This window comes from Suillus subalutaceus, assembly GCF_016647625.1.
Source record: "Suillus subalutaceus strain FC151 chromosome Unknown DFJ58scaffold_8, whole genome shotgun sequence".
Classification (NCBI taxonomy): Eukaryota; Fungi; Basidiomycota; class Agaricomycetes; order Boletales; family Suillaceae; genus Suillus; species Suillus subalutaceus.
Genome location: NW_024540257.1, coordinates 563728 through 587698, shown reverse-complemented (window position 1 = coordinate 587698; position 23971 = coordinate 563728). Strand labels below are relative to the sequence as shown.

General features: G+C 49.8%; 5 protein-coding genes across 5 annotated transcripts; 3 read left to right on the top strand and 2 right to left on the bottom strand.

The window, feature by feature from the left end:
* Positions 1–339: 339 nt before the first annotated feature.
* DFJ58DRAFT_722621 (uncharacterized protein) lies at positions 340–1829 on the bottom strand (the record flags this gene model as incomplete). Its single annotated transcript, XM_041384906.1, has 6 exons — positions 340–507; positions 566–625; positions 823–867; positions 919–1292; positions 1343–1547; positions 1641–1829. 6 exons carry the CDS (start codon positions 1827–1829, stop codon positions 340–342), a joined length of 1041 nt encoding a protein of 346 aa, XP_041249411.1.
* An 8725-nt stretch (positions 1830–10554) lies between these two features.
* On the top strand, positions 10555–11638 carry DFJ58DRAFT_471519 (uncharacterized protein). The gene is made up of 3 exons (XM_041380541.1): positions 10555–11047; positions 11097–11147; positions 11207–11638. The coding sequence occupies exons 1-3, from the start codon at positions 10706–10708 to the stop codon at positions 11492–11494; spliced, it is 681 nt and encodes a 226-aa protein (XP_041249410.1). The 5' UTR covers positions 10555–10705; the 3' UTR covers positions 11495–11638.
* Positions 11639–16407: 4769 nt separating this feature from the next.
* DFJ58DRAFT_762684 (uncharacterized protein) lies at positions 16408–17101 on the top strand. The gene is made up of 2 exons (XM_041388568.1): positions 16408–16761; positions 16900–17101. Exon 1 carries the CDS (start codon positions 16463–16465, stop codon positions 16736–16738), a length of 276 nt encoding a protein of 91 aa, XP_041249409.1. The 5' UTR covers positions 16408–16462; the 3' UTR covers positions 16739–16761; positions 16900–17101.
* Positions 17102–17194: 93 nt separating this feature from the next.
* Positions 17195–18272, top strand: DFJ58DRAFT_696842 (uncharacterized protein; the record flags this gene model as incomplete). The annotated part of the gene is made up of 2 exons (XM_041383489.1): positions 17195–17558; positions 17583–18272. The coding sequence occupies exons 1-2, from the start codon at positions 17232–17234 to the stop codon at positions 18270–18272; spliced, it is 1017 nt and encodes a 338-aa protein (XP_041249408.1). The 5' UTR covers positions 17195–17231.
* Positions 18273–19069: 797 nt separating this feature from the next.
* On the bottom strand, positions 19070–23325 carry DFJ58DRAFT_762673 (thiamine diphosphate-binding protein). The gene is given in 19 exon segments (XM_041388567.1): positions 19070–19723; positions 19774–19938; positions 19990–20090; positions 20143–20203; positions 20266–20322; positions 20368–20396; positions 20449–20543; positions 20593–20765; positions 20823–21059; positions 21115–21305; positions 21357–21466; positions 21514–21519; positions 21568–21616; positions 21674–21746; positions 21799–21980; positions 22030–22191; positions 22238–22768; positions 22826–23217; positions 23231–23325. 18 exon segments carry the CDS (start codon positions 22980–22982, stop codon positions 19250–19252), a joined length of 2853 nt encoding a protein of 950 aa, XP_041249407.1. The 5' UTR covers positions 22983–23217; positions 23231–23325; the 3' UTR covers positions 19070–19249.
* Positions 23326–23971: the final 646 nt, after the last annotated feature.

Below are 23971 nucleotides of genomic sequence, written 5' to 3'. Positions count from 1 at the left end.
GACAGACCAGCCACCAGTTTCAAGTTACCACACCAGCAGCGACAACCCATCGACCATCCCTTGATACCGCCACTGCCAACACCTTCTCCTCACAAACACCCCGTGCTTCCTTGATCTCCTTACCCGCCTTCAGATCCCATTGCCGAGTGGTCTTGTCCCGAGATCCGCCGGATGGCTTGAATACTGGAGATAGCACACAGCATACAATTCAGCCCCACAGCGTACTCTTGTGCACCTGGAGGTGCTGGAGTCTAGAACTATTTCCCCGGTGCAGTACCCACATGCACCCGTTCGCCTCCCTCCTCTTTCTCACTTTTCACAACCGAACTCAATGGCGGCTCACTCCTTCCAGACACCACACGCGGCAAATGGCCAACCCAAGGTATCAAATCCACCGAAATGCCCAAAATCCCACTCCACAACGCCTTGACGCGCCCCTCCGCCCTCGCCACCCTCTAAAAAAGCACGATTTCCCTCTCCCAAAAAGCGTACCTCAATAGCCTTTTGCTTCGTGTACCTCATAGTGCTCAGCATCGAGGGGATGGCCTGCTTTATATATTCGAACCTTTGTCTTCGCCTTCTCGAACATGTCCGAGTTATAAAACACATCTACCGAATCTACCTCCTGTTACTGAGATTCTGCAAGAATGTCTTCTTGTTCTGCGACGCTCTGTAGCCCCTCGAGATGCGCCAACCTCAATTTAATAAACTTTCAAGCTACGGCTTGTCCATAATCACGCTTGAGCGAGGTGTATCCATGATATAGAGGCAGTGAGATATACCTAGTGCGCCGCTTTATGAAACAGTCTATATGATATTTACCTCCAAGTCGCCCCACAACACGCATCTCGCTTCCAGCATAACACTCTAACATCGCGCCCATCAGCACTTGCACCACGCAAAACCCTCCTCACAAACGACCTCCCAGTAGTACCAAGCCAACAACGACAAAGTATGCGTCAGGTGCTCGGAAACGTGAGCGGCGATGAGGGAGGTGGGTAGAACCAGAATGAGCGGCTCGAGTTTAGGAGTGGGAGGCCTGGAGAGGCACTGGATGCGTGCTTGGAGAGTTTGGAAGGTGTTGAGGCTGTCGAGGAATTCGGTTAATGCTAGGTGGTTGAGGGAGAGTGTATTGCGTATCGCGGAAGGAAGGAACCGATGCTGTTGTAGCACGCTTGCAGCTTGTCGTGTTCTATGATTTCCTTGCAAGTTCTGTGTTGTTCGCCCTCCATAGCTCGACAAGTTCTTCGTCCCATGTGTTGCGAACTCGTCGTACACACCAAGTCCGTGGCCTGCGTGTATCCATCATTGACATCGTTACCAACCAAGCAAACTAACTCACCTATCTGCGCGTCAGCCGTCGCAGGAATCGGTATCCGTAGATTAACAATAACACACTCGCAGTAAAGTGCAGCTGCCTTGAGCACTTCTTCTAGAGCATCGGTGCCTTGGCAAGCATTGCTCTTGAATGCCGTTGAGAAAAAGAGGACGTGCAGCACTAAGTGCATAGCAGATATCGTGGATTGTGTGAGAAGGTGGAGGTGGGGCTAGGGGAACGTATACCTGAGAAATTGTCAGTATCTAGGTATTGGAGTCAAATAAAGAATGATGCCAAACGTGTATTGATCCCGTCCTCGAACTGCGTTTAATAGTGGTGCAATGGTATCTGATCTAGAGAGCCCAGGATGCACAGATAAGGCATCGATGTTGGAATTTTGCACCTTGTCGCTGACGATGCAGATGGTGGAGTCGACTGTCTTGGGTACCTGGCCGACTGATGGAAGTGGGTCGAGGACTCCATACCGGAAATGACGGGCGAAAATAGACATTTGAAGGGAGCATGATGGAAAAGTGGAGATGATGTTTGGGAGTTACAGGGTGCGACGGCGGCGTAGAAAGGGTTGACGATGGGAGTGAGAATTAGATGCTAATGAGCGGCAGGATCCTGCAGGCGACCGATGTCGATCGAAACTATATGCTCTGATCTTGGTACTGATCAGAACCAAGGCTTGGAGGCTATAGTACGAGGATAATTATTGGACGATTAGCATTCGACTATTCAGCAGTGCGACGCCTCGAGGTGTTAAATAATTATTTCATATAAGTAAATGATGTGGGACTCTTATCTTCCGATCAACTGCTGAGCAAAACAGCAGGATCATGCATGCATGCACCGCTAGCTACATATAGCTACTCGCGGTGAGCACTAAGTCGGACTCTGAAACACGCGCAACGTGACACACTTATTGTTTACTACCATGACAAAACACAAGCGGCTGACATCATATTCAGCTTCAAAACCTGTTGTTCCAAAGGCCAGCAAGAGGAAGGCCACTCCCGCGCTAGTTGCAGCTGACTTGGATTCCGAGAAAATGTTACTAACGCGGACGAGAAGCATATTGTCATAGTATGAAATGCTGGCTTAGCCCGGATTCTGAAACACGTTTGTGAAGATGAAGCCATCAGTATTATGTCAACGCTTCACCATCTATTGAGGGCCACTTCTCTCCACCCATCGGATAACGAGGCGTAGAACCCTACTGCAAGGAGTATTTTGAAGTGATGCCCCGTTTTCACTGGTAACGCTGTTCCCGTTATCAATCAGGTACAGGCCAGCATGTTATAGAGTTCTTATCGTGAGCGTTAATCATGGATGCTCCACAGCTTACATCGTTTGGTTCTCTTGAATGGAGATCGCTCTTCTTCCGCAGGCGTTCTCAGAGAACCCTCGAGGCTTCTGGATATTGCATGCAGAGTTTCATCTCTGCGCACATTCCATTATATTCCCGGTGATGGCTGTGCATAGTGTAAGGTTTTTTTATGTTCTAATTGGTACCATGAGGTCAATGACTCAAACGTTGCTCTGGTTTTGCGTCTGTTTCATCTACACGTTGCCTTAACTTAACTTATGTTCGGTTCGTCTGAACAGCAACTAACTACCGGTATAAACCTTGGATAACCCTCAGGGCCTGACCAATGAGGTGTCTGCTTTATCTGAGGATCAATCTCGGTCCTTCAATACAGATCAGAATTCTTGGAGTACGAGAGTGAAAGGTCGATGGACGATTATTGGACGATTAGATTCTTTATTCGACTCTGCCGATCGGTATTGCTTAGCGCTTGCAGTCAGCAGTGTAACAAATATAGCCTCGAGGTTTGCTCGAGGCCTGTACTAATGATGCCCTGTTTTTATATAAATGAGGCAGGATGACCTTTCCTCATCTCACTACTTTGCTACATACTGATTCTGATCGTTAACTACTATTCACAATGAGGAGAGGCAACTCATCAAGGGATTCGACTCGAGAAATCCGTGCATCTAGCGAAGCACCTCGTGGAGGCTCGGTACGTGGCTTATGACGATCACCTAGTCCACTCCACTCCAAACGCTGACATTGACGTATCCTTCATCTAGCACCGACCTCGTGGCAGAGTCTGTCGGTTTCTGGAGAAGGTTAAGGGCGGTGTCAAGGCCAGGATCTCGGTGAGTCCACGAACATGCGTAATGAGTGTCCTGGAATACGACTGAGATTGTCATAAGCGCTCGAAGGATTCCCCCAGCCGCAGCCCTGTTCCCCCGGATGTTTATAATCAACGTGCTTCATCGACCCCGAATCTCCAGGTACGCAGGTTCTCATACTCATCCTTCAGTCTCTGTGCTCTCTCTAAATTTTGGTCATTGCGCAGGTTCAGGCTGCTCCGTCTGGTGTGGAAGTGGAAGCTGATACCCAATCGGCACTTCGAGATGCACAACAGGCTGCGAAACGCATGCATCCACTGTCGGGACCTGCGATAACTGTGGCGTCTGCTGGCCAAGACGCACCAGCGGATCTCGATGCTGCTGACGGCTTCTATGACACATCTCTCAAACCTCTCAGGATATTTGACGATGTTGTCGGGAAGATTGCGGATGTATGGACCCTCCTCTCGATCGGAACCGAACTAATCTAGTTCCACAGCTACATCCATATGCAAAAATGGCACTGGGCGTGTTGTCTTATGCAGCCAAAGTATATTTTATTTTTCTCTTCCTATCTCCCACCACTCAGCAATCATTTGTGCAGATTATTCTAGCTCAAGCAGATCGCGACGCAGCGGTACTCAAACTTCTTGAGAAGTTGTGTCAAGTTTACGGCTTTATGACGCAAGATCAGATGCTTGGCCAAATCTTGTCGATGCGCGTTATCCTTGGACAGATCTCTCAGCAGACCCTTGAATGCGCTCAATTCATCAAAAATTATTCGGAAACCAAGAACTTTTGTGAGTCTTAACAAGCTGTTGCGCTCTGCACCGTCTCAAGCTTGTACTCTTATCACAGGGAAGAGACTCGGAAAGAACATCATTTCGGAAACGAATGATGCGATTCAACAGTACAGTAACGTGTTGGATATGCTCATGCAAAACTTTCGGGACCAAGTCACTCGCGACGTAGCCATACACATCCACCGTACGGGTAAGGGTTCGGACGTGCTTGTGGTTTGACATATACTCATACCTTTTCAGGAGAAATACTAGATCTCAGTGATATGACTTATGCAGATGGCGCGGGACTTGATACCAGGAAACAATGCCTTCCAGGGACGCGCACGGAAATCCTTTCCCAGATCACGGAATGGGTCAGCAGCACTGCGGACAACGTTCCACGCGTGCTGTGGCTATCTGGTCCTGCAGGCAAGGGCAAATCGGCCCTCGCCCACACCATTACCAAGTGGTTCAACGATGTGGGAGGGCTTGGTTCGTGTTTCGCTTTCGACCGCCAGCGAGAAGCAGATCGTCGCCATGAAAAGATCTTTTCCACGATCGCGCGCGACCTGGCTGACCGTGATCCCGAGATGAGGCGAGCATTAGCAGATGCAGTTCAGGCCGCAAGTTCACTCAAGAAGACGGCGGATATCACCCAGCAGTGGCAGAAGTTTCTTGTCGAACCACTGGGGAAGTCATCTAGGTCAACTGAGGAACCCATCGTAATCGTAATCGATGCACTGGACGAGAGCGGTGGAGTAGAGGACACGGAAAGACCTCCTCCGCATTCTAGCTGGCAAACATCGAAAGCCCGCCGTTCCCAAAATTACAGACCTCCCAAACAACTTCCGCTTCATCGTCACCTCTCGCCCGCTTGATGACATCAAACACGAGTTTGGTGATGTTCAGCATATTCAACAGATGTCGATGGATGATATTCCACCAGCATCCGCGGAGCGCGACATCCATGCTTACGTATCCGAGGAGCTGGAAGGGCTAGGTTTTCAGGACAGAGAGTTTGCAGTCCTCGCTAAGAAAGCTGATGGACTATTCGAGTGGGCGCGTCTCGCCTGCAGATACGTCAAAGAGTCCCATGCTGGGCTATCTCCAATGGAGTGCTACGAGGCTGTGGTGGCACTCGATCCTGCTAAGAGAAGCCCGCTGTTGCACAACATGTATCGCCTCATTTTAACGATATCATGCTCGGGGATACATCTCTGCATTCGCAGGAACAGCGTTTGACTGCGTTAGCGAGATTTCGCTCAGTAATGGGACAAATACTAGGCACAGCCGAACCACTTCCTTTAGCTTCCCTGAACACCATGAGGCGCCATTTTCCAAAGCAAGAGGACCATTTCGACGTGAAGCTCATGACAAACTGCATGGGTTCCCTCCTTAGCGGCACCACCAGCCCAGATTTTCCAATCCGACCCCTTCATGCATCCTTCCGCGATTTCCTGACGGACAAACCATCCAGTGGAGAGTTTTTCATTGACGTGTCTGAGGTGCAACGCGACCTTGCATTCGCATCACTTCGAGTGATGAAAGACGGTCTTCGATTCAATATCTGTGATTTCAAGTCGTCGTATCTGCCTAATAGCGAAGATCCCGGGCTACAAGAACGAATTCAAAAATCCATCTCCCCACATCTGTCATACTCATCTCGATTTTGGACGTCGCACGTACGAGCCACGGCCTTCGACAAGGAGCTCGCGAAAGAAGTGAAATTGTTGTTCGACCACGAGCGGGTGTTTTTCTGGCTTGAGTTACTCGCCCTTACCAATGCGCTCAGCGGTGCAGTTCGTGCCCTTCCGCCTATTGCCCAGTGGCTCAAGGTGAAGCACATTGCTACTGAGTGTCAGATAAAGGCGCTCATGCGCAATTACAGGGCGATTCCGAATTCAAAGATGTCTCGTCGACTGCGATGGACGTACAGAGGTTCATTCAAGTCTTCGGCGGCATCATTCTACACAGCACACCCCATTTGTATGTATCAGCACTCCCATTCTTGCCTAGCCAACTCTCCACTATCGCAGAAAGCTTTCTGCACGATTTCAGAATATTCTTCGTGTGGCATCTGGACGTGATATAAATTGGCCAGCTGTTCAGACTGTGCTCAGTGGGCACACTGCTTGGGTTGCATCGGTCTCGTTCTCGCCGGACGGCACTCGCATCGTCACTGGTTCGGATGATAAGACCGTTCGGCTGTGGGATGCAGGGACGGGGGAGCCAGTCGGTGAGCCCTTGCAGGGGCACACTGGTCGTGTTACCTCGGTCTCGTTCTCGCCGGACGGTACTCGCATCGCTACTGGTTCAATAGATAAGACTGTTCGGCTCTGGGATGCAGCGATGGGGAAGCCAGTCGGTGAGCCCTTGGGGGGTCACACTGATTGGGTTAACTCGGTCTCGTTTTCGCCGGACGGCACTCGCATCGTCACTGGTTCAGGTGATAAGACTGTTCGGCTGTGGGACGCAGTGACGGGGAAGCCAGTTGGTGAGCCCTTGCGGGGTCACACTGATTGGGTTAGCTCGGTCTCATTCTCGCCGGCCGGCACTCGCATCGTCACTGGTTCTTCGGATAAGACAGTTCGGCTGTGGGATGCAGTGACGGGGAAGCCAGTCGGTGAGCCCTTGCGGGGGCACACTGATGTAGTTTACTCGGTCTCGTTCTCGCCGGATGGCACTCGCATCGTCTCTACTTCGAAGGATAAGACTGTTCGGCTGTGGGATGCAGGGATGGGGGAGCCAGTCGGTGAACCCTTGCGGGGGCACACTGATGCAGTTTACTCGGCCTCGTTCTCGCCGGACGGCACTCGCATCGCCACTTGTTCAAGAGATAAGACTGTTCGGCTGTGGCATGCAGTGACGGGGGAGCCGGTCGGTGAGCCCTTGCTGGGGCACACTGATACAGTTTACTCGGTCTCGTTCTCGCCGGACGGCACTCGCATCGCCACTGGTTCAAGGTGATAAGACTGTTCGGCTCTGGGATGCAGCGATGGGGAAGTCAGTCGATGAGGCCTTGGGGGGGCACACTGGTGTAGTTTGGTCGGTCTCGTTCTCGCCGGACGGCACTCGCATCGTCACTGGTTGGGAGGATAAGACTGTTCGGCTGTGGGATGCACGGACGGGGGAGCCAGTCGGTGAGCCGTTGCGCGGGCACACTAATCCAGTTTACGCGGTTTCATTCTCGCCGGACGGCACTCGCATCGCCACTGGTTCTTTTGATAAGACTGTTCGGCTCTGGGATGCATGGACGGGGGAGCCAGTCGGTGAGCCCTTGCGGGGGCACACTGATTTCAGTTACGTCGGTCTCATTCTCGCCGGACGGGACTCGCATCGCCACTGGTTCGATGGATATGACCGTTCGGTTCTGGGATGCAGGGACAGGGAAGCCAGTCGGTGAGCCCTTGCGGGGGCACACTGATGCAGTTCAATCAGCCTCGTTCTCGCCGGACGGAACTCGCATCGTCACTTGTTCAAGGGATAAGACTGTTCGGCTCTGGGATGCCGTGACGGGGAAGCCAGTCGGTGAGCCCTTACGGGGGCACACTGAAGAAGTTTGGTCGGTCTCGTTCTCGCCGGACGGCACTCGCATCGTCACTTGTTCAAGTGATAAGACCGTTCGGCTGTGGGATGCAGTGACGGGGAAGCCAGTCGGTGAGCCCTTGCGGGGGCACACTGATATAGTTTGGTCGGTCTCGTTCTCGCCGGACGGCACTCGCATTGTCACTGGTTCTTCGGATAAGACCGTTCGGTTGTGGGATGCAGGGACGGGGGAGCCAGTCGGTGAGCCCTTGCGGGGGCACACCGGTTTAGTTAGGTCGGTCTCGTTCTCACCGGACGGCACTCGCATCGCCACTGGTTCTTTTGATAAGACCGTTCGGCTCTGGGATGCCGTGATTAGGCATCCGTTGCAACAGTGCGCTCCTTCAGCATTATCAGCTGAACATCACATCATGCATCCCATCGAGTCCACCACTCCCATGACATTGAACGCTTCGAACAATCACTTCATTTGCTTCTCGTCCAACTCTATCCATGCGCTGCGCAACACTTCTGAGTTAATGGAGGGCGCATCCCATGACGACCGCAGTTCGACCCCCTTTTCCCTGAATGTTGACAGTGGATGGGTGGTAGGGCCCAACCATCGGCTGTTATTCTGGGTACCACCCGCCTCTCGACACCTACTTTGCAGCCCTGGAACTGCATTAGTGATTCCAAGAGGAGGTCCTGAGCTTGATCTGAGCCGCATGGCGCATGGACAACACTGGCAAAAGTGCCGAGAGGAGTGAGTCTCTTCAAAGTCCTCTCTGTTCCTCGTACTTACTAAATCCAATAATTGCAGACCTTAGTACCGACGATGACCACTGCGATAGATCCATCATGCAGATTTTAGATTCAATTTAGATGTGACCGACTGTACAGTGGATTATACTTTGTATTCTATTCTATGCCCAGCATCTAGTTCGAGCTTAGGGTTGTCCAAACAAATGACTATGGCACTCGTGTACATGGTGTTCGTGCTGGTCTGTGAGAGCACGTGACGACGGGCAAGGCATGCTGGTTCCATCAGATGCGGATGTGCGTACACCGTGGATTGTGTTGAAGTGTAGCGTTGGTGCTTCCTCATGGCGAACCGAGAAGCTGAACAGAAGGACATCGCTGTTGTGGTTGTTCTGTGGTCCTTCATGTTGCCGTTGCACCTAGCGCATTGAGTAGGCCAAAAATGAGAGAACTGAGAGGGACGAGATATGTAGATTACAATTCATTGTGTACACTGTACAGTACAACGTGTAATTGCGATATCTACAATGAAGGCAGTGAGCACATGAGCACCATACAAATGATGCGTGTAAGAATGTTGTAAGCTGTAATGTATGAAAAAAGCTGGAGGAGAAAAGGCACTAGGCAAAAGCAAGCGAACGAGAGATGAAATTGAGGCGATAGGAAGAGTAGGAACTAACATGAGAAATTGCGGCACGATAATGACATTGAATTGAGGGTAACATTGGACGCAGGTGTACCAGGGTGTCACAATAGGCGTCCTCGTGAAGGAGGTCTTCGATAGTCAATTTCTGTAGACTCGACAAGGGTTTAAGGACTACAATTGGGTTCCATAACTCTGCGATAAATGTGTGACAATGTGAATCCCTGCAAGAATAGGAGCAACAAACTGCGACTCACGAAGCTGTTGGGAGGACAGCTATTACGCGCGTCTGAGTCAACACATAGGCCCAGAGTCCTTGGTCGCAAATCGCAGTTATTGGGTGGTGCACATCGAGAGTTCCCATGGCCTACTTCATCCTCTCCTATGCAAAAATGGGACGGCTCGGCGTAACGATGTCTTCATTCCTGCTCCAAAGGCGTCTTAATGTGGGAGGGAGCGTAGTTGGAGGAGAGGATATAGGAGTTTTGATGCCTACGAAACTTGACGCGTCGTGGTTTGGGAGCAATTTACAGTGACGTTGTGGAGTAAGAGGATGCGGCGGCGGCGGCATAGAAAGGGTTCACGACATCAATTGATGATGCAAATCTCTCGTTCGGTGGGTGCGACGAGGACGGGGAGGAGAAGAGTGAGAATTAAGAGATCGATAATGGAGCTTATAAGCTGTTGATACTCGCGAGCAAGCATGCCAGGGCCGGCACCTCCAAGCATAGATCACGAGGTTGATCGCTCCAAACAGGGCGTACTGCGTTCGAGCGAGGCGAGAAGCGAAGAAGTTGTCAGAGGTGAATGAACATGTGTTGCTGGGGGTCGTGGTGATGTGTAATGAATAAAAGGTGAGATGCGTCGGGGAATGCGTACCCTGGCCTCAGGTGGAGTGTTGCATATGTAAATATGCGCACGAGTCGGGTGATGATCGAGATCGATGAGATTCTGAACGAGCGCCGAGTAGTTGACAGCCTCGAGACATTTGTTTGTCCTTATTTGTTCAGAACGACTAATGGCTACCAAGTATCCTCGCGTCCAATTTCTGTGATTGCAATTGGACCTAGTGAGACACATGAAAGCTTCACTATCCATCTGCACCCATCGGATGACTATCGAGGCGTATTTTGAAGCGACGCCCGTTTTCACTGGTAATGCTGTTCCCGTTATCGATCTCATATTATAGGGTTTCTTATCGTGAGCGTTAATCACTGATTCTCCGCAGCTTAAATCGATTGGTTCTTCAACTTCGCTCTTCTTCCGCAGGCGTTCTTACTACTTAGAGAACCCTCGAGACTTCTGGATGCCATGAGGTTTCATCTCTGCGCACGTTCCTTTGTATTCCCGGTGATGGCCGTGCATAGTGTAAGGTTTCTTATGTTCTAATTGGTACCACGAAGTTAACGACTCACACGTTGCTCTGATTTTGCATTTGTTTTATCTAGTACACGTCGCTTGACTTGTATTCGGTTTATTCGAACAGCAACTAACTACCGGTATATACCTTGGATAACACTCAGGGCCTGTCGACCGATGAGGTATTCTGCTTTGCATAGGACCGATCTTGGTCCTTCGATCCCGATCAGGACCCTTGGAGTACTACGAGTCGACGGACGATTATTGGACGATAAGATTCTTTCACTGATGTGCCGAATCTGGTATCTCAACAGTGCAACAAATATTTGCCTCGTGGCCTGTTATTTTTATATAAGAGATGTAGCTAGGACCCTTCTAATCGTCTTACTTCGCTTCACAATGCGCAAAGGCAAGGGCAAGGACAATTCATTGAGGAATTCGACTCAAGACACCGAAACAACAGCTTGTGCAAGCAAACCTCTCAGGATATTCGACGCTGTTGTTGGAGAGATTGCGAATGTATGCAGGCCCTCCTCTCGATCGGGACCGAACTAATCTAGTTCCACAGGTACATCCATATGCAAAGATGGTACTGGGCGTGTTGTCTTCTGCAGCTAAAGTATGTTTTCTGTTCCTCTCTCCCTATCTCCCACCGTTACTCAGCAATTATTTGTGTAGAATATTCTAGCTCAAGTGGATCGCGATGCAGCGATCGTCACTGGTTCTTGGGATATCACTGTTCGGTTGTGGGATGCAGCGACGGGGACGCTAGTCGGTATGCCCTTGCGAGGGCATACTGATTCAGTTAACTCGTTCTCGTTCTCGCCGGACAGCACTCGCATCGACACTGGTTCTTCATTCAAGGGAGATCACAGTGTTCTCCCTGGAGAGGGAGATGTAACAATAGCGCCGTCCAACAGCCACCATCGAATATATGTTCCGTTCATTTCATCTCATTTCTGTTGAATTCTTAACTACCCTCATCTACCTGTCATTTTCTACGGTCGCTTGACGTCGCCATCGGTCGAGTACTTTGCTACCTGCTCTTTATCCCCAGTGTTTCCCCGCTCCCGTGTTTACCTGATACTCGTTCCTTGGGCCTTTAATATTGTCGTCAGTCGTACAGTTACGTATACACTACTATTGTTTGAACTCCCAGATTTCAGACTTTGATACTGTCATTTTGTTTGAATCGACTCGAATTCTCTTGTGTAGTTGTCTTCGAGCCGCACACACTAAATAGTCAACGACATCACAAAGAGCTTTCAGTCATCGTATCTCTTCATCTCTGCGCTTTCATTGCAAGTCAACCAGTGTGTCCAAGGGGTTTTTCTATCCTCACAACCAATTGCTGTGATCGGATATCCCAGACGTCATGGCAGGCCCCCATATCTAACTTCATCACGAGCTTCTTCGAATCAGTGGAGAATCGAACTTCCCTCACCCAACCAACGTCCGCGGACAGACCAGCCACCAGTTTCAAGTTGCCACACCAGCAGTGACAACCCATCGACCATCCCTTGATACTACCACTGCCAACACCTTCTCCTCGCAAACGCCCCGCGCTTCCTTAATCTCCTTGCCTGCCTTCAGATCCCATTGTCGAGTGGTCTTGTCCCGAGATCCGCTGATCATTCGCTGCCCGTCTGGAAAGTAGGAATTCGCTCTACATGTCATTGATGTGTCAGAATCGATTTCGTAGCGGTTGCTTTCGTCGACGTGGAAGCCATGACTGTGTCTCCGTGAACGAAACTGTAAAGTAAGCAAAATATTCTTTGGATGCGTTGAAAATATGCCAAGGTGAGGTCTCCCGGTGTCAATGTGATATATGACTGACGGTAGCAGCGATTCGAAGATGGGCCGTCTGGTAAGCCCAAAAATCAATTAATACGCGTTGATGTACAGATGAGAGTTTGGTGTTACCAGGAGTTCCGGTTACCAGTGGTGAACTTATGGAGTGATGAACTTGATGAGCGATGGATTCCTGAACGCAAGTGCAGCTATTGGCCTTAAGTGAGAGCACGTAACGACGGACAAGGCATGCCGATTCCATCAGAGATGCAGCTGCGCGTGCGCTGTGGGTCGTGTTGAAGTGTATACATTGGTGCTTCCTCATAGCGGACTGAGAAGCTGAACAGAAGGACATCGTCGTTGCGGTCATCTGGTCGTTCAAGTTCCCGTTGCAGCAAGTAGGTTCAAAGTGGGCGAAAATCTGAGAAAACAAGGTGGGACGAGATATGTATTTCATCGTGTACACTGTACAATACAGCATGTAATCACGATATCCATGGTGAAAGCGGTGAGAACGAGAGCATCATGAAAACGATGCGTGTAAGGATGATGTGAGCTGTGAGGCATGAACAAACAGCTGGAGGGAAAAGGCACTGGACAAGAGTAACCGAACGGAGTATGAAATTGAGGCAATGCGAAGAGTAGGAGCTAACATGAGCGGCTCCAGTATCATAGATGTCAGAAGATGATGTTGGACGCAGGTGCACCAGGGTGTCACAACGAGCGTCCTCGTCAAGGAGCTCTTCGATAGTCGATCTGGAGACTCGACAAGAAGAGTCTATGGGCTACAATAACAATTGAGTCCCATAACTCTGCATTGAACTCGTGATAAATGTGAATTTTTGTATATGAGACTAGGAGAAACAGACTGCGACTCACGAAGCTGCTGGAGGACGTTATGATGAACCTTCGAAGAACTGTCCATGAGTGGATGTCAAGGTTGCGGAAGGAAATTAGGAAAGTATGCGAGAAACCCCCAGACGTTGGTGTATTGTGCATCATTTGCAATCCCTGCAGTGGGGGACGATTCAGCAGATGGCATGAAAAAGGTTCTGGCTGTTATCACAGTTTCTAGACGAAACACCCTGTCTATGAGCTCTATATCATGGAGAAGTGCTATAAATACCCGCCGGAAGAGATTATGACCAACACTCCACTCAGCCTCAGCACCATACAGTGTGTAAGAGATGGCCTGTATAGATTCTAAGTTGAGAAAAGCGCATCGATAGCTGTATCAGCTCGGCTCGATTTTTGAGTGTCCCAAAGTTTGCAGCTCAGATGCAGCTCAGACGATAGGATAAATGCGCTTCTTGTCAAATGCCAACAGGCGTGGACACAGCGTTGGCCGATTCTGGTAAACGCAACGGCAGCGCACATTAACTTAGGGATCTCACTTGGAAATGAGACACATACCTGAGGACTCCATTTGTCTTTGAACGAAAGGTGGAATGGACAGGGAGACGGGAGCCTGTCATATTTGTCTGGATGTCTTGACAGACTGACACATCGAGATGACCAGCGCGTCAATGAATGCCTTCGGGCAGATGTTAGAACGAAGGCACGAGGTTACAAATGAGTACAAGACATTGAAACAAACCAACAGAAACAATGGCGCTCGCAGAACCGGTCCCGAAAGAGATATGGAAGATGGAATAGATTTTCCACAGATTGGGAAAACCGTGGAGATTGATGATGAGGCAGAACAGTTTGACAGGACCCGAATCGTTAAAGATCAGCCTGATCTAAATCGCGCCTTCAATAGCATAATCCTGCAAATGGAAAAGACCCACCTCGCTGACACGCAAATGAAGTTAAATGACATACTGCATTTTGCTGACTGTCCCTCGCTAATACCAATCTGTCAGGTCTGGCGCCAGCTCGCTCTGAGCCTAAATTGGTACCACACATATGACTGGGATGATCGGTTTGAGTTAAGAGACATTGCACAGCGATGTACTCACCTATAACCTAGCTATTTGATGGCCTGTGAACAAAGGAATGTGAAGTCCCATACACTGAAACAGTAGGCCGGCAACTGACACAACTGAAGAGGAGTAAAGAAACAGTAAGTAAATAGCGAGCGAGCGCACATATAAACATTTGCAACCCGACAGATACGTACCGACCACGAGAGTAAAACTGAGTAAAAGGGCGTGCTTGAGACAAGCTTGGTTGGGGAGAAAGTCGGAGAAAGTCGGGCGAATGGGCATGGACCTTTGTCTTTGCAGCCTTCTCGAACATGTCCGAGTTATAAAACACATCTATTAATTCTACCTCCCGCCACTGATATTCTGCAAGAATGTCTTCGTGTTTAGCGACGCTTCGTAACTCCTCGAGATGCGACAACCTCAACTTTTGGGCAACAACTTGTCCATGATCACGCTTGAGCGAGGTGTAGACATGATATAGAGGCAGTGAGATTTGCCTGGTACGCTGCTTTATGAGAGAGTAGATACGATACTTACCTCCCAGTCACCCCAGAACACGCATCTTTGTCCAACATAACCACTCTAACATCATGCCCATCGCCACTTGCGTTATCCAAAATCCTCCCCGCAAACGACGTCCCAATAATACCCGAGCCAACAACGACAAAGTCAGCATGCATCAGAAACGTGAGCAACGATGGCGGAGGGTGGGCAGAACAAGAATGAGCGGTTGGGGTTTGAGAGTGGAAGCCCTGGAGAGTGCTGGATGCGTGCTTGGAGGGTTTGGACGGTGTGGAGGTTGTCAAGGAATCTAGTGAGTGCTAAGCGGGTGAGGAAGTGTGTTGCCCATCACGGGAAGGAAGGAACCGATGCAGTTGTGGCGCGCTTGCAGTTCGTCGTGTTCTATGATTTCCTTGCAAGTTTGGTGCTGTTCGTCCCCCACAGCTCGATAGGTTCGTGGAATTTATCCCTCCTATATGTTGCGGATATACACCAAGTCTGTGTCCTGCATGTATTCCCGTCATCATCAACATTGACACCGACCAAGTAAACTGACTCACCTACCTGCGCGTCGGCAGCGTCTGTCACCATAGGACTTGGTATCCGTAGGTTAACAATATCACACTTGTAGTAGAACGCGCCTACCTTGAGCACTTTTTCTGGACCATCTGTACGTTAGCGAGGATTGCTCTTGAGATCGATCTTGGTACCGATTAGAACCACGGTGCTCGATCTAGATTCGAGAGTTACGAACACAGTCGAAATTCAAATGCGGCAACACTGCAATTGCCAAACAATTGCATTAATGGCCTGTTATTTTATGTGGGACTCTTCACTTTGAACTGCTACTATTCACAATGACGAAACGCAAATTATCGAGGGATTCGACTCAAGAAACCCGCGCATCTAACGAAGCAACAGCTCGTGGAAGCTCGGTACGTGGTTTTCGAGCATCACTTCGTTCACTCCACTTCAAACACTGACATCGACTCATCCTTCGTCTAGCACCGACCCCGTAGATTTGCGCAGCATCCAGTCTGAGTTTAGGATTGTCCATGCAAACGACGCGAGCTGACTGTGTGGCACTCATGATGTTAGTGCTGGTTTGTGAGAGCACGCAACGACGGACAAGGCATGTCGATTCCATCAGGGATGCGGTTGCGCGTGTGCCGTGGATTGCGTTGAAGTCAATCGCATTGGTGCTTCTTCATAGCGGACTGAGAAGTTGAATAAAAGGACATTGTTGTTGCGGTCATCCGTGGTCGCTCAAGTTCCCAGTACATTCAAAGTGGGCTAAAATAGGGTGGGACGAAATATGTAGTTCATTGGAAGTGTTCACTGTACAGTACAGTAGCATGTAATCGCAAAATCCACGACGAAGGTGGTGAGAACTAGAGCTCAGAGCACCATGAAAACAATGCTATGTAAGGATGTCATGAGCTGTGAGGGGGAAAAAGGCACTGAGCAAGAGCGAGCGAACGGAGGATGAAATTGAGAAAACAAAGAGTAGGAGCTAACACGAGAAGTTCCGGCACGATAGATGAGATTAAATCGAGGGTGATATTGGACGCAAGTGCATCAGAGTATCACAACTGGTGTCCTCGTCAAGGAGCTCTTCGATAGTGGGTTTCTGGAGAGCCAACAGGAAGAGTCTAAGGACTACAATTGAGTTCCATAAGTCTGCATTGAACTCGTGATAGATGTGTGGTATTACATGAGGCTAGCTGTTGAGAGGGCTTTCATAATACACTTACTACGCGCGTCTGAGTCAACGCACGCAGGCCCGGAGTCCTTGGTCGCAAATTATAGTTATTGGGTGGTGCACATTGACAATTTCTGTGGCCCACTTCATCCTCTCCAATGCAAAAATAGGAGAGTCGGCGTAACGGTGTCTTCGTTTCCGCTCCAAAGGCAGGTTAATATGGAAGCGATCATCGTTGGAGGAGAGAATACGGCGGTCTTGATGTCTGCAAAATTTGATGCGTCGTAGTTTGGGAGGAACTGACAGTGATGCTGTGGAGTCAAAGGATGTGGCAGCGCCGTAGGTTCACGACATTAATTGAAGATGCGTATATCGCGTTCGGTGGGTGCGACGAGGACGGGGAGGAGAAGAGTGAGAATTACGAGATCGATAATGGCCCGAGAGCTTACAAGCTGTTGATACTCGCGAGAAAGTATTCCAGGACCGGCATCTCTAAACATGCATGGTTACTTGTAGTGCGAAAAAGATGAGATGCGTCAGGAAATGTGTACCCTGGCCTTAGCAAGGACGTCGGGTGCCGGTGCACGTACGTGAAGTATTGCATATGTAAATCTCGTCAGATTCGGAACGTCGAAGGAATCAAGAGCCATATACATATATGATTGGTTTTTCATAGTAACACTCGATATATAGAATTGGGTCGCGGAGTTCGATTTTCACTGGCAGACAGAACAGTCCTTCCTGCAGAACCTGGTCCAGCTAGGATTTCGAAGACTATATCATGTTTTGGTATGGTATCAGACTCAGGAGGATACGAGGACTCTCACACCGTGTGGTAATGGTCATATTCATCTGTGCTTCTGTGATCTGGCTCTGGTCAACTTCAACACCAGTCTCGAAACCCAAGAGCGCCGCCTGGACTGTCGCAGCAGAGATACTGGATACACTGGATACCGTTGTGGATGGCTACGTGCGTTCTGTTATGAATCCGTCCGTGCAAGTGGAAGAGAGCTTCTCGACCCGCCTCCTCGAGCAACGCGACGCAGCTACTCAAGAACTCCTACAATGTTTCTCTGACCTCTCTCAATGTGGTTCATGCTCCTTGTCACGTAGCGTTATTGACATGACTTCCGCATCACCTGTCCTGCCATCGATAATGCCCCTTTCAGATGACACTCAGATCCACAACGTGTCTGGTTCTCCCATCAAGCCCATTTCGTGTCTGTGCTCTTCCCTCGCAGGAAAAAGACTGACAATAGTAGGCGGCGATCATGTATACCGCTTCCACAACCTCCTCCTCGATCACCAGAAGAAGTCCGAAGGCAAACGATTTCCATGCCTCGGGAAGGAGTTCTGTACCCACCACCATCTATGCTTACGGGCCACCCGCAACAATCCCGTCCTTAAGGAGGAGCCTATGCGCTATATCAGTTCGCCATCCGTCGAAGAGCTCGTGCAAACTGGTTCATCGCTGGTCAATTACGTCTTGTCGGATACCCTTCTTACCTTGCCCGACCCAGAAGCGCCAGAGTATACTGTCCCACACATCCATGCCTTCAGTGGCGTAAGGTCTCGTGAAACATATTGGCTAACTTCAGCGAAGAAAGCAGACGTCCTTATACTGGGAAGGGGCCGTTTAGTGCACCGCCCTCGACGTACACAGGGAACTGGTCATTACTTCTGGATTTTCCGTCTCACATGGGGAGTTATCATGCGAAGATACCTTCATTTGCTGCATCAATACCGAGCCCCCTTCAGATTGTGGATGCTGCAGTACATGCCACTCTTTCGGTGTTTCTCCCTGAGATCAAGCAGACGCTAGGTGCTCTCCGTAGTTAACGGTTGCTTCAACAGGAAAAAGAAAGTCATCTGGTTGGTCAACCAGCCGCGGTTTCCTGGGAACGGTCGCGGTCGGAAAATCACTCTCCTTCGTACATATTTCCTCCCCAATGGACAGGATGAGCCATCGCCGGGCGACTTGAAAGCAGTTCTCCTTCGGCATGTTGTATTATCGACCAACGAGCGCTTAGATGATCCCTGGACACTATACTACAACGTTCAAGGTATGTTTTTCAGCCACTCTAATTGTCATCTATAGACTTATGAAGTCATGTCTTGGACTTTGCATGTAGTTTACTTTGCAAGACCGTCTCCTTCGTCAAGTTCTGCCACGCTTCGGAGTTCACCTCTTGCAGTTAGAGAGTTTTGTTGAAGCTGGTCCGAACGTCGCTGGAGATCAGCTACAATATCGAGGTTCACACACATGACGGGCGCGAATCCCTCTTTTTTTCGGATCATGAAAAGCGATAACGATAGTAGCGTATCTCCGTGTGTTGTAAACCCTCCGAATATTGATCGTAATTTTCTTGCACTCGCTCTTCCTATTGATGTGGATTTGGAAGAGACAGGCCCGTCAGCCTAAGGAACGTCGCGGCGAGCCACATAAAGAATCTATTTGTCTCCAACCATGAGAACTTAGTTGTACTGCCCTCAGAGCTGACTGGACGAAGTGATAAATTTTTGATCAGCGACCACTGACCAGTACTCACGTCTTAGCCAGCCTAAAGTGACAATAAACGGAATAAATGCACTTAACGCAGAGTTCTGCGCGAACAATCGTAGTATCACCAAATTTATTAGTGTCCGTGACTGAAGCTTGAAGCTTGAAGCATGATGAACACGCTTAAGCTACATGGAATTACTCGGATGATAAAAACATCGAAGACCACCCTTGAAGATCTTAGTGACTTAAAGGATTAATGAGTCTTGTACTACAACCCGAAATGCCAAATCAACCATTCACAGCCCCTTAAAGGCGCTGTCAATGACAGCCAGCTGCTGTGCCCCATACAACTTTCCAATTCCTGGCGCAGCCACCGCGTCTTCCTTCCTCCCCCTATATGCCACGCCACCATCTATACCCAATCCCTTCAATACTTCCTCGATACGCTCCTGCACATGACTCCACGCGCCCTGATTCCTAGGCTCCTCCTGCACCCATAGCACCTCCAATTGCGTATTAGCATGGGCATAAGGCGCAAGCGCTTCACTGAGCGCAGCGAACGGGAACGGCGCGAGCTCTTCGATGCGGATGAGGGCGACCTGCGATTGGAGGTTGCGTGTTGCGCGCTCTTTTGCGAGGTCGTAGTAGATCTTGCCGCTGAGCAGCACGACGCGCTGGACGGCTTTGGGGTCGCTGAGGGTTGCCAGGTCCTGGAGAACGGGCTGGAACACTGTTCCAGGGCCCATGTCAGTCAGCTTCGACGACGCGGCCTGCATGTTTAGTGTTAGTAACGCAGGAAGAGCATTGGGACAGCACGTACAGGAAGTCGAAGTAGTCCCTTAGGAGCAGCGACGATGAGCGGTTTCCTGTAGTTACGTTTGATCTGGCGGCGTAAAAGGTGGAAATATTGTGCAGGCGTGGTCGGGAACACTACATGCATGTTTACGTTCAGCTTCTCTTGGGCATTGTAGGAGTCGTTGGTGAGCTAAAAACAAAGTGTTAATGGACATTCAGTAGAGACCAAATATGGATCAACCTGCAGCATCCGCTCTATACGACAACTGGAATGCTCAGGGCCAGCACCATCTAGACCATGAGGGAGGAGCAGGACGATGCCGCTCTGTTTCAGCCATTTAGCTGAGTGGGGGGATAAGTCATCGACGGAAAACAAGGAGGCACACAGACGTACTCTCTGAACTCGCAATGAACGTGTCAATAATGATTTGTGCGCCGTTAAAGAAGTCACCAAACTGAACCATAGATAAAATGCTTTAGCTCGAAGCTTGGCAGTCCCAAGGAAGTAATGACGCACCTGTGCCTCCCAGATGGGCAATAAATCAGGTCGTTCCCAAGATGCTCCATATTCAAACTACAATACTGTTAGACTGGAACTAGGAAGGGAAAAGAGTCTTACGCCAAGTACGGCCATCTCGCTGAGAGAGCCTTCCCAAAAAAAATAAGACAACATCCCGCAGAAAAAAATATTGATACTCACTATTCGCCAGTTCCAGCTTGCCCTTCGCCTCTGTAAGAGCGTGGTTCAGAGGAACAATTACGCCTTCTGTCTTCTGGTTCACCAACATCGCGTGGCTACAGGTGTGTCAGTTCCCCTTATACACTAACGTAGCATTGACGGCACCGATGACTGAACGTCCCCCTGCCAACATCCTGCCCCGCGATGCGCACATCGCAGCCCTCAAGCATCAGCGAGCCGAACGCCATCGCCTCCGCACTTGCCCAGTCGACCCCTTCGCCAGTCTCAATGCTCTTAAGGCGGTTTTTCACATGCCTGTTCAACCGCGGATGGATTTCCTGCGTCGGGCGTGGCCTGTGTCACTTTTGCTCATACGGGGAATACACAATACTTACGAACTCCTCAGGGACATGTACGCTGGCTTTGCCAACGTCCTTGAGCACAGCACTGCTCACGCCTGTCTCGTCTTGATGTGCTGCAGGAGATGCTGGCCAAACCATGCCTTTCCACGCTCCCTCAAAAGTTACGGGAGGGGGAACATACGACGCTACATCCGTTAGCGCAGCATTCAGCGAGGCTTTGTAACTGTCTCGGACAGCTCGTGCTGCTTCAACCGAGATCACACCGTCCGACTGGAACACACCCGTCAGCACTCCCTTCAAAAAGATACAACGGAACCAGACATACGATGAGCTTATCCTCATACAACTTCGGGACAGAACTCCTGGAACGAATTTTTTCGTACATGAGCGGCTGCGTGAATGCCGGTTCATCAAGCTCATTGTGTCCCCAGCGGCGATAAACAATGAGATCAATTACGATGTCCTTGCGGAAGTGGTTGCGATACTTGAAGGCGATGTCGACAGCGCGAACCACATCTGTGTGAACTCAGATGGGGGTTGTGAGTAATGATTGGAGTAAGGACGAACCTTCGGGGCAGTCTCCATTGACGTGCAGAACTGGACAGTTGATCATTTTGGCAATGTCGCTACAGTAAAAGGAAGAGCGGGCGGAGGAGGCGGGAGTAGTATATCCGATGCTACAACGTATGTCAGTATCAATTCGGGAAAGTATGTATCAATTGACTTGTTACTGTGAGTAGAGATTAGAACAGTAATTCAAGAGAGTTGAAAGACATACTTGACGACAATGTGGACACTTCCGCCGCTTGTGAAGTGTGGAAGACCACCTGTGAATATCACGTTAGACTTTTACAACTCGTGAGACCTGTGTTGAAGCTACGAACTCAAGCCAAGGGTTTCCATTACTACTCCTTGTCCTGTGAAGCTGGCATCACCATGCAGCTGGACGCACATAACCTAGCGGCCCGTGTGAGCACTTCGATCAACAAAAGACACCCCACAGCAATACCTTATCGCCAAGCATGCAGTCTTGGTTATTTTTGTCGTCAGATAGGGTCTTGAGCAACCTAAATTGCTTCGCTCTGGCTTTTCCAAGCGCAACAGGGCTCACGGCCTCCAAATGGGATGGATTTGGCAGCAACGAGACTTTTATGTCATCAGCTTCGCCGTACTGCAATGTCGGGGATGCAACTTGAGTGATAGTCAGAACCTTCGCAGATATGGAATGTAGGATGCGCACCAAGATGACTGAGGACGTCGCCGGAAACACCCAAGGATTCGTCCACTTCACAACCGCCCTTGATTTTGTGAAACAGGGAAGTAGGGTTGTATTCCAGGAGCCCAGTAAGCAGATTAAGGCGTCCTCTGTGAGGCATAGCAAGGATAAGCTGAGTTATGCCGGCTACATGCGCGTTAGCAATAATCTCAAAGAACGAAATGAAACCGACCTTTGGATGCTGCCTCGAATAGGGCGTCCAATGCGGGCAGCATGGATTCCCCGCCCTCAAGACCATATCTCTTCAAATTCGGAAACTTGACCTGTAAGAAATTGTCCAACACCTCTGACTTGGCGAGCAAAGCGTGTATGTTCTTTTGTCTACCGGCATCGATGATAGTCATGGGCTCTAAAGCGCTCTGCGACTCCAATAGCTTCGCAAACCACAGCCTCTCCGTCTTGCTCGGGAGGTCCATGTATTCATATGCGATACGACCGACGTAGACGGAGTTGAGAAAGGAGGTTATGTTTTCAAGGGACCATTCCTGTTGGCCCTCACCGGTCCAGATGATACCGTCTATATCAAATGTACGATCAGGGTCGTCGAGGCCATAACGGATGGGGTCGAGTGCGGCAACCCGCTCGCGACGGAGGAGATCAAGAGGGTCGATCGACGCGGCTCTGTGACCATGCGTGCGCAGAGAGTCAGCATACCTCAGGAGGGGAGCATTGGTTGCACGGTTAGTAAGCTGATCCGAGGTATCTGATCAGGGAGTCGCGTGAGTGTGCGAAGTGTTAACTACTCAAACAGCATACGCACAGTCTGGGATGGTAAAGTCGCGTGCTTTGCGGAATCCGAATGATTCATCATGATACTTCCTGCGCACTACGAGCACGCGGCCACTAGAGCGTTGCGTGACGCGGGCAAGAGCGTTCCGAGTCGGAAGATGGACCCGACCTGCAGAGACGGAGTACATGGGGCGATTTATCGGTGCCGTTAAAGACCTTGTCAAGTCTTAGCAAGACAATGGGAATGAATGCGGGGAAGAGAAGGGAAAAGAGTCCTAGTGAGCTCGCAATTTTCGGTCGGAACATGACGATGAATATTGGAATGTATCACATTTATTTATGCTCCGGAGTCCCGACTAGTCCGACTCTTTTAAAATTGAGAAACATTCGAATATTCCAACTTTTTAACAAACCAGTTTCAGTCGACTTGAGATGCTGTTGCACTAGATGGTCTCTGCTGGACGGAGGTTTAGTATTCGCTCGAGTGGTTATGCAACGATTGAAGGTCGATGATGATGATAGTACTAGTGTAAGGAAGCTTCGCCTTCAGCGCTTAAACAAGCACTAGGCCCTTCATTTCATTGCCTTTTCGGTCCACCTCACAACGGACCAAATGACCACGTAGAACGTGAACGATCCAAATATACGATACCTGATTTAGTTCAACGTTGCGATCCCACTCACGCTTTGACATTTTTCCTCGCCTGTAAGTCTCGTTTCGACACGTACACTGTACATCATGGTGGACTCGGGCCCTCCATCTTGAGATTCTTGATTAGTCATCATTTGTCTTCTCTGCGCCAATATTCAATATTGCAAGTCATCGACTACATACATATTGAATATTGAACCCCCTTTCGACGAACTCGCTAATAAATTTGGTTTTTGATGTCGATTGTAACTGACTGCTGTGTGTCAGCATGCGCGTGCTTTGCAGCGATTCCTTCATACAAGCACGCTGGGCAAGGCCGCCGACTGCAACCGGTGCCGCGGCGTGCAGTGCCGGTGCGCTCTCAGACGAGCGCTAAGTCGTCCTTCAACGATTCCATCACCATCCACTGAGTTTTTCACAACTCTCTGGAACATACATACATCCATTCGATCTCAAATAAGTAGTTCTTACACATTGCAATTTCAATCGCTCCACAGCAAGTGGCAGAGTTTGATCGTTTTGTTG